This window comes from Hypanus sabinus, chromosome 7, assembly GCF_030144855.1.
Source record: "Hypanus sabinus isolate sHypSab1 chromosome 7, sHypSab1.hap1, whole genome shotgun sequence".
Classification (NCBI taxonomy): domain Eukaryota; kingdom Metazoa; phylum Chordata; class Chondrichthyes; order Myliobatiformes; family Dasyatidae; genus Hypanus; species Hypanus sabinus.
Window position 1 is genome coordinate 77,009,883 of NC_082712.1, and position 13,344 is coordinate 77,023,226.

Genomic DNA, 13,344 nt, shown 5'->3' on the forward strand with positions numbered 1-13,344 from the left:
TTTCTTTATATTCTATTTTTCTTCTATTCTTTTGCCTGGATGATTGGTGGGGACACACATAGCAACATGGAGACTTCTAAAAAGATTTCCCAGGATACCATGAAAGTTGAAAGATTAGGTATTATTATAGATTGGAGTAACATAATTAAAAATAATGACTAATTTATTGAATTTTTTAAGTTTTAATGTTAATGGGCTTAAGGGACCAATAAAAAGAAAAAAGAATTTTAACATATATTAAAAAAATGAAAATAGATATAGCTTTCTTACAAGAAACTCATTTAACGGATATAGAACATCAGAAATTAAAAAGAGACTGGGTTGGAAATGTTATTGCAGCTTCATTTAACTCAAAGGCGAGAGGAGTTGCAATTTTGGTTAATAAAAATTTACCAATTAAAATACAAAATGTATTAATTGATTCGGCAGGAAGATATTTAATTATACATTGTCAAATTTTTTCAGAACTATGGACTCTTATGAATATTTATGCACCAAATGAAAATGATGTAAAATTTATACAAGAGGTCTTTTTGAATTTGGCTAACGCACATGATAAAATATTAATAGGTGGAGATTTTAATTTTTGTTTAGATCCAGTTTTAGATAGATCAACAAAGGCTATTACAAAATCAGAAGTAGCAAAATTAACTCTATCATTGATGAAAGACTTAAATTTGATTGATATATGGAGAAGAATCAATCCAAAAGAAAGAGATTATTCATTTTATTCAAAAAGACACAAAACATACTCAAGGATAGATTTTTTCCTATTATCAACAAATACTCAAGATAGAGTGAAAAATATGGAATATAAAGCCAGAATATTGTCTGATCATTCTCCTTTAATAATGACAATGATAATGATAGATAAAGAGGAATCAATTTATAGATGGAGATTTAATTCAATTCTACTAAAACGTCAAGATTTTTGTGATTTTATGAAAAAGCAGATTCAGTTCTTTTTAGATACAAATTTACATTCAGTTGATGATAAATTTATATTGTGGGAAGCAATGAAAGCATATTTGAGAGGCCAGATAATAAGTTATATTTCTAAAATTAAGAAGGAATATATGATAGAAATAGATCAATTGGAAAAAGAGATTATAAAAATAGACAAAGAATCTCAAAGAAATATGACAGAAGAAAAACGAAGACAACTTATTAATAAGAAGTTAAAATATAATACACTCCAGACATATCGAACAGAAAAAGCAATTATGAGAACTAAACAGAGATGATATGAACTAGGTGAAAGATCACATAAAGTCCTTGCATGGCAGTTAAAAACAGATCAGACTTCTAAAACAATAAATGCAATTCGAACAAAAGTGAATGAAATTACTTATAAGCCTCTAGAAATTAATGAGGCTTTTAAGAATTTTTATTCTGAGTTGTATAAATCAGAATCAAAGAATGATGACGTTAAGATAGAAGGATTTTTATCACAAATAACTCTTCCAAAATTAAATACAGAAGAACAGAAGGGATTAGGTATGCCTTTTACATTGAAGGAGGTTGAAGAAGCTCTGGGATCACTTCAAAATAATAAATCTCCAGAAGATGGTTTTCTGCCTGAATTTTTTAAAAAGTTTAAAGATTTATTAATCCCTCCTTTTATGGAGTTAATACATCAAGCAGAAAGAACGCATAAACTTCCAGAATCTTTTTCAACAGCTATTTTAATAGTATTGCCAAAAAAAGATAGAGACCTTTTAAAACCAGCATCTTATAGACCTATTTCTTTATTAAACACCGATTATAAAATAATAGCAAAAACCTTATCTAATAGATTATCAAAATGCTTAACAAAATTAGTGCATATGGATCAAACAGGATTTATCAAAAATAGACAATCGGCAGATAATGTAACCCGGTTATTTAGTATAATCCATTTAGCGCAAAAGAGGGAGGAAATGAGTGTGGCAGTTGCTTTAGATGCAGAAAAAGCATTTGATAGATTGGAATGGGATTTTTTATTTAAGGTATTGGAAAAATATGGATTAGGAACATCATTTATAAAATGGATTAAAACTTTAAATACTAATCCCAAAGCTAAAGTAGTGACAAATGGTCAAATTTCAACATCATTTCAGTTAACAAGATCAACTAGGCAAGGTTGTCCATTATCACCTGCTTTGTTTGTGTTGGCAATAGAGCCACTAGCTGAATTAATTAGAATGGACCCAGATATTAAGGGTTTCAGAGTTAATCAGGAAGAATACAAGATTAACTTATTTGCTGATGATGTTTTACTTTATTTCACAGATCCATTACATTCATTACACAAATTATCTTATAGATTAGAAGAATATGGGAAAATATTGGGTTATAAAATAAATTGGGATAAAAGTGAAATTTTACCTCTTACTAAAGGAGATTATAATCAATGTCAATTAATAACTCAATTTAGGTGGCCGGCAAATGGTATAAAATATTTAGGTATAAGAGTTGATAATGACATAAAAAACTTATACAAATTAAATTATTCATCACTTTTGAAAAAAATTCAGGAAGATCTTGATAAATGGATGGCATTACCAATAACATTAGTAGGTAGAGTAAATACTATAAAAATGAATATATTCCCTAGACTACAATATTTATTTCAATCATTACCAATACAATTACCCCAGAAGTTTTTTCAAGAGTTAAACAAATATGTGAGGAAATTTCTCTGGAAATGTAAGATGTCAAGAATATCGTTGGAAAAATTGACATGGAAATTTGATCTAGGAGGATTACAACTTCCAAATTTTAAGAATTATTATAAAGCAAATCAACTTAGATTTATTGCATCTTTTTTCGAGAAAGATAAACCGGCATGGATTAGAATAGAACTAGATAAAATAGGAGAAAACGTACCAGAAGATTTTATATACAAATGGGAATCTAAATGGATACGGGAAAAGAATCTCCTATATTAAAACATTTGATTGACTTATGGAATAAGATAAATGTTGATGATGAGACAAAAATCTTTATTAGCAAAGAGATCTTTAATTCAAAATAGACTTATTCCTTTCACAATGGACAATCAACTTTTATATAATTGGTTTCAAAAAGGGATTAGATATATAGGAGATTGTTTTGAAGGAGGTAATATTAATGTCATTTGATCAATTAAAGAATAAATATAAAGTATCAAATAACACTTTATTTTGTTACTTTCAATTAAGGGCTTATTTAAGAGAAAAATTAGGTCAAACAATGTTATTGCTGAAATCTAATGAAATAGAAATTTTAATTCAAAAAGGAAATATTAAAAAATTTATATCTTGTATGTATAATTTGATTCAAAAACAGGCAATTAAACAAGGAGTCCATAAGTCAAGACAAAAATGGGAAAGTGATTTGAATATTAAAATTGAAGAAACAAATTGGTCAAGACTATGTCTTGATAGCATGACAAATACAATAAATGTTCGGTTAAGATTAGTGCAGTATAATTTTCTACATCAACTATATATTACACCACAAAAAATAAATAAATTAAATCCAAATTTATCAGATCAGTGTTTCCAATGTAACCAGGAAACTGGTACTTTTTTACATTCTACATGGTCTTGTTCTAAAATTCAACCTTTTTGGACAAATATAAGACTTTTACTGGAACAAATTACAGGAACACAATTTCCTCATAATCCAATATTACTCTTACTAGGTGATATTGAAGGGATAAAACCAAAACTCAAACTAAATAAATATCAGAAAGAATTCATAAAAATTGCACAGGCAGTAGCCAAAAAAGCTATTGCAGTTATTTGGAAATCGGATACGTATTTAAGTATAGACTCTTGGAAGAAAGAAATCTATGGCTGTATTCCATTAGAAAAAATTACTTATAACTTAAGAGATAAATATTAAACATTTCTGAAAATTTGGAGCCCTTATTTACAAAAGACAGGACTAAATATATAGATGCTCTGAAGATGAAACAATTGGTTATTTGGGGAAAGAAATAAATATATATATTAAAGTTGTTACGAACTCCATGGAGCATGTGGAGATCTTCCAACAACCAGGCACTCTTTCTTTCTTTTTTTTCTCTTTCTTTCTCTTTTTTTTCTATAGGGCAGTTAGGGGGGGAGGGTTTAAGGGGAGGGGGGAAGGGTTATATACATTTTTTCATACTTTACTCTGTAACTACTTAAAAATGCAATAAAAAAAAGTTTTCAAAAAAAAAAAAGAATGGACTTGGGAGAGTTAGGGTGGCATGAAAAGGCCTTCGGATAGGATTAAGAAAAACCAAGGCCTTCTACATGTATGTGTAAAAACAGGAAGATGACTACAGTGAGGGTAGGACTGATCAGGAATAGAAGAAGAAACATATGCTTGGAGTCGGAAGGGTAGCTAACCTCCTAAAGAATATTTTGCCTTGGTATTCACCAGTGACAGGAATTGTGACAAATGTGAAGACAGCATCAAACAGGCTAATATGCTGGAACATATTGATGTTAAGAAAGAGGATGAGCTGATACTTTTGAAAAACATTAGTCTCCGAGGCCAGTCAGGATGTACCCCAGGTTACTACAGATTTGCATTATGACTGGCCACAGGAGTAGTATCAGAAGATTACTGGAAGATTGGAAAGTGGAAAATGTTATTCTTCTGTTGAAGAAAGGGAATAGAGATAACCCTAGGAATTATGGACCAGTGAATACAGAAGGTATTGATCAATATGTCTTACTCTGACAGGCAATTTGTGACAAGTTGAGTTAAAGCCATTGAGTACTACAAAAAGGAAACAGCCCTTCAAACCAATTTGTCCATGCTGACAAAGACACCCAACTAAGCTCAGTCCCATTTGTCTGTGTTGGCCATATGCATTTAAACCTTTCCTATTCGTGTATCGTGAAGTTCACAAATCAAAAATTATTGAGGGAATCAGAAGATATTAAGAAGTGAGCTGAGCATAAGGATCTGAATTGGGATATCTGATCTTTGTGATATGTATAAATAGGATGAAAACATGGATGAGTGTGTTGGTAAATGTGCACATGACACAAAGGATGGTAGTGCCAAATGGAGGATAGTATTAAAGATCAAAAAAAGTATGTAGGGGCATAAATATCTGTTGCAGGAATGACTCGACAAATGGCAGATGGGAGTTTGATCTTGAAAAAAGTGAGGTGTTGCACTTTGGGAAATCAAATGTAATCAAATACCCTTGGAAAAAGGCACTGGTTGTCCACTATCAATGTTTTCATTACCTTATACACATCTCTCATCCTCCACTCCAAAGACAAAGGTCTTAGCTCGCTCAATCTGCAATCTTCAAACATGCTCTCCAATCCAGATATCATCCTGATAAATTTCCTGACCCTCTTTAAAGCTCCCATATCCTTCTTATAATGTGGTGACTAGAACTAAACACAATACTCCAAATGAGTTTTATAGTGCTGCAATATTATGTCGCAAATTTTAAACTCAATCCCACAATTAACGAAGGCCAATGCAACACACACCTTTTTAATTACCCTATCAATTTGCACAGCAACTTTGAGGGATCTGCTTACATGGTCCCTCAGATCCCTCTTCCTCCACAATGATAAGAATTCTGCCTTCTATTTCAATCTTCCAAAGTATATCCCTTCATTCTTTCTGGGTTAAACTCCATATGCTACTTCTGAGCCCTGCTTTGCATCTGTAAGTTTTCTGTGGTAACCTCTGAGAATGTTCTATGGTATTCACAACTCTGTCAACTTTTGTGTCATCTGCAAACTTACTAATCCATTCTTCCAATTCCTCATTCAAGTCATTTATAGAAATTACAAAGAGTAGGAGTCCACAACAGATACCTGCAGAACACCACTGGTCACAGAACTCCAAGCAGAATACGCTCCATCTACAATCAACCTTTGCATTCTTTGGGCAAGCCAATTATGTTCCACACAGCCAAGTTTCCCTGAATCCTATGACTCCTGACTTTCTGAATGAGCCAACTGTGCAAATTTTTAACAAGTAACTTACTAAAATCCACATACACCACATTCACTCCTCTACATTTATCAATGTGCTTCATCACATCCTCAAAGAATTCAATCAGGCTCGTGAGGCATGACCTACCACTCACAAAGCCATGCTGACTATCCCTAATCAGACTGTTTCTCCAAATGCTTGTAAATCCTGCCTCTAAGAATCTTCTCCAATAATTTGCCCACGACTGAAGTAGCACATTGGTCAGTAATTCATAGGGTTATTCCTACTCTCTTTTGTGAACAAGGAAATAACATTAGTACCAATCATCTGGTACTGATTATGTGGTCAGTGAAAACGCAAAGAAATCAGCAAAGGAGCAAAAATCTCTTCTCTTGCTTCCTATACTAACCTGCAATATATCCGATCTGGACCTGGGGACTTGGGTATCTATTCTAATGTTTTTCAAAACTCCAGCACATCCTCTTAATGTCAGCATGTTCAACCATATCAACCTGCTTTATGCTCTCCTCACAAACTTCAAGAACCCTATCATTGGTAAATATTGAAGCATTCATCAAGGATCTTCACCTTTCCCTATCTCAATGGGACAAACCAATCCAAAACCAAATGTGAGTGCTCCTCAAACCACCTTCACATTTCTGCTGTGGATTTTCCCTGAGTACATCCACTCCCAATATCCTGCCTAACAGCATGATAATTCCCTCTCCCCTACTTAAATACTGCCCCATATACTCTGCTCCTGTCTTTTTCTAAAGCTATGGTAAAGGTCAGGAACCTGTGGTCACTATCTCTGAAATGCTCACCCACCACGAGATCCTTCCTTTCTGCAGCTCAGGTACATTTCCCTAATTAGCAATGACATTTCTCCACCCTTTTTATGTTCCCCCGCCCCCCAGGTCATATTTGAAACACTGAAATCACAGAACATCCAGCAGCCATTCATACCCTTGTGACAGCTAAGTATCCTCAATGGTCATAACGTCACAGTTCCTTTTACTAACTCATGCCCTTGTTCCTGATACTTTTTCCATTAAAATAGACACACTTCATCCCATCCCATTAACTGTAATTTTGCCTTATCAATGACCTATTCTTCCTCATAGTCTCTCCACATGCCAAATTTAGCTTATACCAGCTGCTCCATCTTCTGACACTGGTTCCCATCCCCCTACCAAACAAATTTAAACCCTCCCCAACACCTCTAGCAACTCTACCTGGAAGGCTATCAGTCCCCCTTGAGTTCAGATATTACCAGTTCACCATAGGGATGGGTTACATCTTCCGCAGAAGAGATCCCAGTGATCTTTCTACATGTTGTATCTGCCTGTACATCAACTGCCTATCTACTGACTTATCATTCTGTTACCAATCCCTGACTTGAAAATTAACTTATGCTTCTTGAGCTCTTCCAATTTTTTTTTGTTTTATTACTATGAATGGTAAGCCCTTGAAAGTACTAAGGAATAAAGGGACCTTGGTGCACCACAGCTAAATACAAGCCTTTATGTTCATTAGCTTGGGTACAGAATGTATCAGCAAAGTTAGTATGGTCAACTCAGAAAGCATTGGTTAGACCACAGTTGGAACACTTTGTGTCATTCTGGCTGCTACACGCAAGGAAGGAAATGATTGTACCAGAAAGGATGCAGGGGAATTTCATCTGGATTTTGCCTTGGATTGAGCAGCGAAGAGACCCAATAGATTTTGGTTTGTTTCCCTGTAAGCAGAGGAGGTTAAAAGAATTATAATGTAAGTATATAAAATGAGGAGCACAAGTGGGTTGGTAGTATAAATATTTACCCATAGAAGTGTTTAAAATGAGAGAACATTAGGGGAATGGTACAAGTTTGAGAGAGTATCTAAGGAAGATATCAGTCACACACCTAGAACCTGGCAAAATATGTTCACAATCTTTAAGAAGTATGCATAGAAGCACTTAAATTACTAAGGCTTATGAAGATTATGGACTAATTGGCTCTTGCTAGTTGGTATAGAAATGGGGGTCAAAAGGTCTGTTTCTGTTATCAAGTCTGTATTATGTCAAGAAGCTTGCTGACTTGGAATCCAAATTGTAATTGCACAAGTATACCCAAGATCCACGAGGACAAATAAAGAATCTCCCAAGCAACACACACAAAATGCTGAAGGAGCTCAGCAGGTCAACCATGCAGCATCTATAGAAAAGAGTAAGCAAACATTTCAGGTTGAGACCCTTTGATGAAGGGTCAGCCTGAAATGTTGACTGTTTGCTCTTTTCCATGGACACTGCCTGGTCTGCTGAGTTCTTCCAGCATTTTGTGTGTTGCTTTGGATTTCCAGCATCATGTTTAAGAATCTCTCAAGGTTTTCTGAAAAAAGGCATTGCTTCAGAACTTAAGTAGAAGTCAGTCATTAAAGATGAAGAAGACAACAGCAGTATACATGAAGTTACACAGTATGAAAATAAGCTCTTCAGCTAATTGAGTTGGTACCAACCGTCAAGCAGCCAATCACATTAATCCAAAACTAATTCGATTTTATTCACATCAAGTTATCATTAGCAATGATCAGATTCTAATACCGGGGACCTAATTATCTTGCAAACTGAGAGGTAACTAAATCACCCATGCTGTTACAAGAAAAATATCCTCAAAGACAGCACCAGTCAGGGCTGAATCCAAGTCACTGTAGCTGTGAAGCAGGGACTCTACAAGCTGTTGCACTCTGCTGGCCAACATCACCTTACAATGGTGGTGGGGGCGGGTTAGAAAGAAAGCAAATTTCAGCCAAGACAGATGCTATTTCTTATATAGTGTACAAATTGATAAAATTACATTCAACTTGCTCTATTCAAAGTAACAGAAATGTTAACTGATCAGTAAAATGAGAAGGCTTGACATCTTACCTGCAAAATTTTCGAATGCAATAAACATTAAAACAAACTATTGACAAGGAAATCTTCTTTCCTTCTTCAAAAATATTCTTCAAAAAGGCAACACTTTATCTGCAAGTCTGTTGGGGTAATCTACCGTATCAAGTGCTCCCAGTATGGCCTCCTCTACATCGGTGAGACCCAACAAACATTGGGGGACCACTTTGTCAAACACCTTCAGTTCATTTGCAACAAGCAGGATTTCCTGGTGGCTAACAATTTTAATTCCACTGCCCATCCCATTCTGACATGTCAATACATGCCTCCTCTACTGCCACGACCGGCCTGTAGCCTGCTTCTGGTGACCCACCTCATTCCCTTTCTCCCATGGATCACTATCCTCTTCAATCAGATTCCTTCTTCTTCTTCAGCCTTTTTCCACCGATCACCTCCCAGCATTTCATTTTATCCTCTTCCGCCTCCCACCTAAATACCCCATCCCACCTCCCACCTATCTAGTTTGTATTGCTTCCCCGCTCCCCCCCCACCTTCTTATTCTGGTTTCTTCCCCCTTCCTGTTCAGTTCTGATGAATTCCTGACCTGAAATCTTTATTCCTTTCCATAAATGCTGCCTTATCTACTGAGTTCTTCCTGCATTTTGTGTGTGTTACTATAGAAAGATGGTCTTTTTTTGCTGTAAATTAAATTACTTACCATGTTATAGTCATTCATAACTTCTTCCATATCAGTATTGGTATTCAGTTTATCTACAAGCTAAAGCATAAGCACAAAACATAGACAGAAGATGTCAGGAAAGAACAAACTTTCATTTACATAGTGCCTTTACCACCAAAGTAAATTTCAAAACACCTTAACACCATAAAAATTGCAAACAAAAATTTATAAAATATGCAGCAAATTAGTGCATACAGAGTTCCTATAAAGAGCTGTAATGATAATCAGATCATCTGTTGCTTACTAATATTGGTAAAGTGATAAATATTAGACTTTGGAAGGATTCCCTCCAAATTGGATTTTTCAATCACTTGACAAGTCAAACAAGCCTCGCAGTATAATAATTGATAAATTGGTTTATTATTCTCACCTACACCAGAAACAGCGAGAAGATAATGCCTTGCATACCTTCCCTATTGATCAATTTATTACAACAGCGCAAGGTAGTTTAAGAAAAAACAATGATAGATTGCAGTGCAGATAATGTGCAAAGTCACAATTATGTTGTTTGTGAGAACAAGAGATTGGCTTATTGTACTAGGGAACCCCTCTGCAGTATTGTGACAGTGAGACAGAAGCTACTCTTGAGCCTGGTGATACTTGCTTTCAGGCTTTTTCATCTTCTGCTGGCTGAGAGGGGGATTAGAGAGAATGGCCTGGGTGGCTGCTTTTGTAAGAAGTGTAGACGGAGTCCATGGGGGAAGAGCTTCAGGGATTTACTGAGAGTGTCCACAACCCTCAATATGCTTGACTTTGCAGTACTTGCTTGCTACTATCGCATCATGTCAGCCTAGATTCATTTCAGGTTCAGAGCTTTAGCCCAAGACCCTTTAGTTCAAAATCAAGAATGTTATCAAAGAGCAGAAGCTAAAGTTACATAATTATTGTCATGGAGACATTAAAAAATCATCTGCTTGTTACATTTTGTACAACACACAAAATAATTTCAACAGTTTGGATATAACAGATCTTTATGAATTTCTCAACAAGTTTATCCACTCACCATATTGTAATCTGCCAACTGGCCTTGTAAATCTTTAATTTCTATAGCCAATGCTTCAGCTCTATTAAAAAATATGAAAATATGTAAAACAAGTCAAACGCCTCACCTACTTATTTAATATACACTATTCATACACAGGCAGAAAATAAATTCTCACCTCTTTTCATATGACAGATAGACAGAATTTTCTTGATTAAATGTATCGATTTCCTTTTGTAACTTGCTAACTTCTGTTGTAAGTTCACTGATTTTGGCTCTGTCCAAAAATATCACAAGTTATTCCATTCTGAAAACTTACATACCATGTTACTTTAGAAACATCTATATGTTGGTGCAGATTTGGGCGTGCTTCTATGCAGTGCCATAAGTAAATAGAAAATTATTATTATAGCTAACTGGGCAGTAAATAAAGCACGGCATTTGGGTAGAAAACAGACAGTATATTGCTGTAAATGGTTAGATTAAATCAACATGTAACAGTTAAAACCCATGATTCTGAAGCTGCTAGATTGTAAAGAAGTATGAACTGTAGATTCAGTTTCTGTAAAGTAACCAAGCTCCAAGAATGCTTTGTGATTTCAAGTTGAACTTAAAGAATTGGTGAAGGCAGTTGCTAACATGCTTAAATCAGTTGTGACAATCAAAGGGCAGAGCAACCTCACAGATCCATACATGCAATGACACAGAACTTCAGGAACCATGGCGCCATGGCAGTTTCACGGTTAGCTCAATGCTATTACAGCCTGAGGCATTCCTGAGTGCAGAGTTCAATTCCAGCTTTGCCTGTAAGGAGTCTACATTGTATCCATGGAATGTGTGGGTTTTCCCAGGTCCTCTGGTTTCCTTCCACAACACAAAGATATACTGGGTAGGTTAACTGGTCTTTGTAAATTGACCAATAATTAAGTTGGTGTTAATCAGGTTTGTCAGGAGTTGCTGGGGCGGCATGGCTCAAAAGGCCAGAACAGCTTATTCCTTGTTGCATCGCTAAATAAATAAATAAAATTTCATGAACCATTAAAGAATCTCAACAGTTGCAAACACAATCATATAATTCAAAAGATCCCCAGAAAATGTAGCAGAGCCACAACCATATGAGGTTACTGTAAATGATGCTTGGTGTATTGTTCTGCATAAGTATAATGAATGACTAGATGAGCAAGTGGGAACTGTACATAGATTTGATATTGAGCAAAAAGAGACAGACTCAGAAAAGATTGTCTCTAAGAAAGACACTGTCAAGCTGGAAAGGGTAGAGAACAGATTTACAAGGGTCCAGCCTGGACAAGTTCAAAGTAAATCTCTTACCAGAGTACATATATGTCACCATATACAACTCTGAAATTCATTTTCTTGCAGGCTTACACAGTAAATCTAAGGAACACAATATAATCAATGAAAGGCCACTCTCAACAGGATGGACAAACAACTAATGTGCAAAAGACAACAAAAAGAGAAAAATAATAACAAAAATAAGTAATAAATATTGACAACATGAGATGAAGAGTCCTTGAAAGTGAGTTCATGGGTTTTGAAAACTGTTCAATTATGCAATGAGTGACGGTGTATGAAGTTATTCACTCTGGTTCAAGAGCCTGATGGTTGAGTTGGTCCTGAGGCTCCTGTACTTTCTTCCTGATGGTAGCAGCATTCCTGATGGTAGTAGCCCGGGTGGTGGGGGTCCGTGACGATGGATGCTGCTTTACTGCAACAGCGCTCATGTGGATGTGCTCAATATGGGGAGGGCTTTATGCATGATAGACTGGGCCCTATCCACTACTTTTTGTAGGATTTTCTGTTCAAGAGCATTGGTATTTCTATAACAGCCTGTGATGATAATCATTCAATATACTTTCCACCACATATCTATAGGTTTGTCAAAGTTTTAGATGTCATGTCTGGAGTCAGCTGGAGACGCTCATGGAGTGAGTATTGTTTTGGATTCGCTCCATAACCTTTACTTTTTTTTAAACCTTTGATCACCCTTATTCAGCTTATTTTTACCTATACCGAAAGTTTCTTTGTTAATTTTTTTTTGAACTTACTGCCAAGAGTTTGTTGTGAACTTTTGAAGATATGCAAACAGAAATGTCTCTCAGGTCTAAGGGACGGGATCCCGGACGCAATCAGAACAGTAACGGAAAGAAGCAGGCTCCGCCACAACAAACTCAATTAACTTATGAATTGTTTATGGAGGTTTTGGATAAAAAATTTGATGAACTACAACAATTTTTTAAAGAAGATATAAAGGCTTTGCAAGAGTACATGGTTAAGATGGATTCAGTAATTAAACAGCAACAAGCTCTTATTGGGTCTCTGCAAGAAGATGCTCGGAAGCAAGATTTGACTATTGAAAAACTGCAACAGGATTTAATTTCGACCATTAAGCTGATGGAAGCCCTTAAAGCCAAGAGTGACAATTTTGAGAATCGGTCCAGAAGACAGAACTTACGTATACTTGGTCTTCCAGAAGGCATAGAAAAAGATGACCCTTCGAAATATTTTGCTCAATTTTTAAAAGAAGCGTTTCCGACGATTTTCCCGAAAAACCCTCCTTTATTGGATCGGGCACATACAATTCGGCGTCGATCACCGAGTGCTACAGACAAACCTTCGGTGGTAATTGTCCGGTTCCATTATGTACATGACAAAGAACAACTTATACGTGCAGCTCGTCGGGCAGGAATGATTAAATTCAAAGAATTCTGCTTCCGCCTGGTCGAAGACTTTAGTCCTGACCTTTTAAAAAGAAGGCTTCTTTTTAAACCGTTGATGGCTGAATGTTATGAGAAAAATCTGAAACCTGCG

General features: G+C 35.6%; 1 protein-coding gene across 1 annotated transcript in view; it reads right to left on the bottom strand.

Moving 5' to 3' along the window:
* Positions 1 to 13,344, bottom strand: part of ift74 (intraflagellar transport 74) — a 202,998-nt gene that overhangs the window by 167,733 nt on the left and 21,921 nt on the right. Inside the window, exons 4-6 of the mRNA XM_059974915.1 lie at positions 10,694 to 10,792; positions 10,537 to 10,597; positions 9,513 to 9,572 (exon numbers count right to left, since the gene is read on the bottom strand). Coding sequence (XP_059830898.1) covers positions 9,513 to 9,572; positions 10,537 to 10,597; positions 10,694 to 10,792 — 220 coding nt within the window. The remainder of the gene's footprint in view (positions 1 to 9,512; positions 9,573 to 10,536; positions 10,598 to 10,693; positions 10,793 to 13,344) is intronic.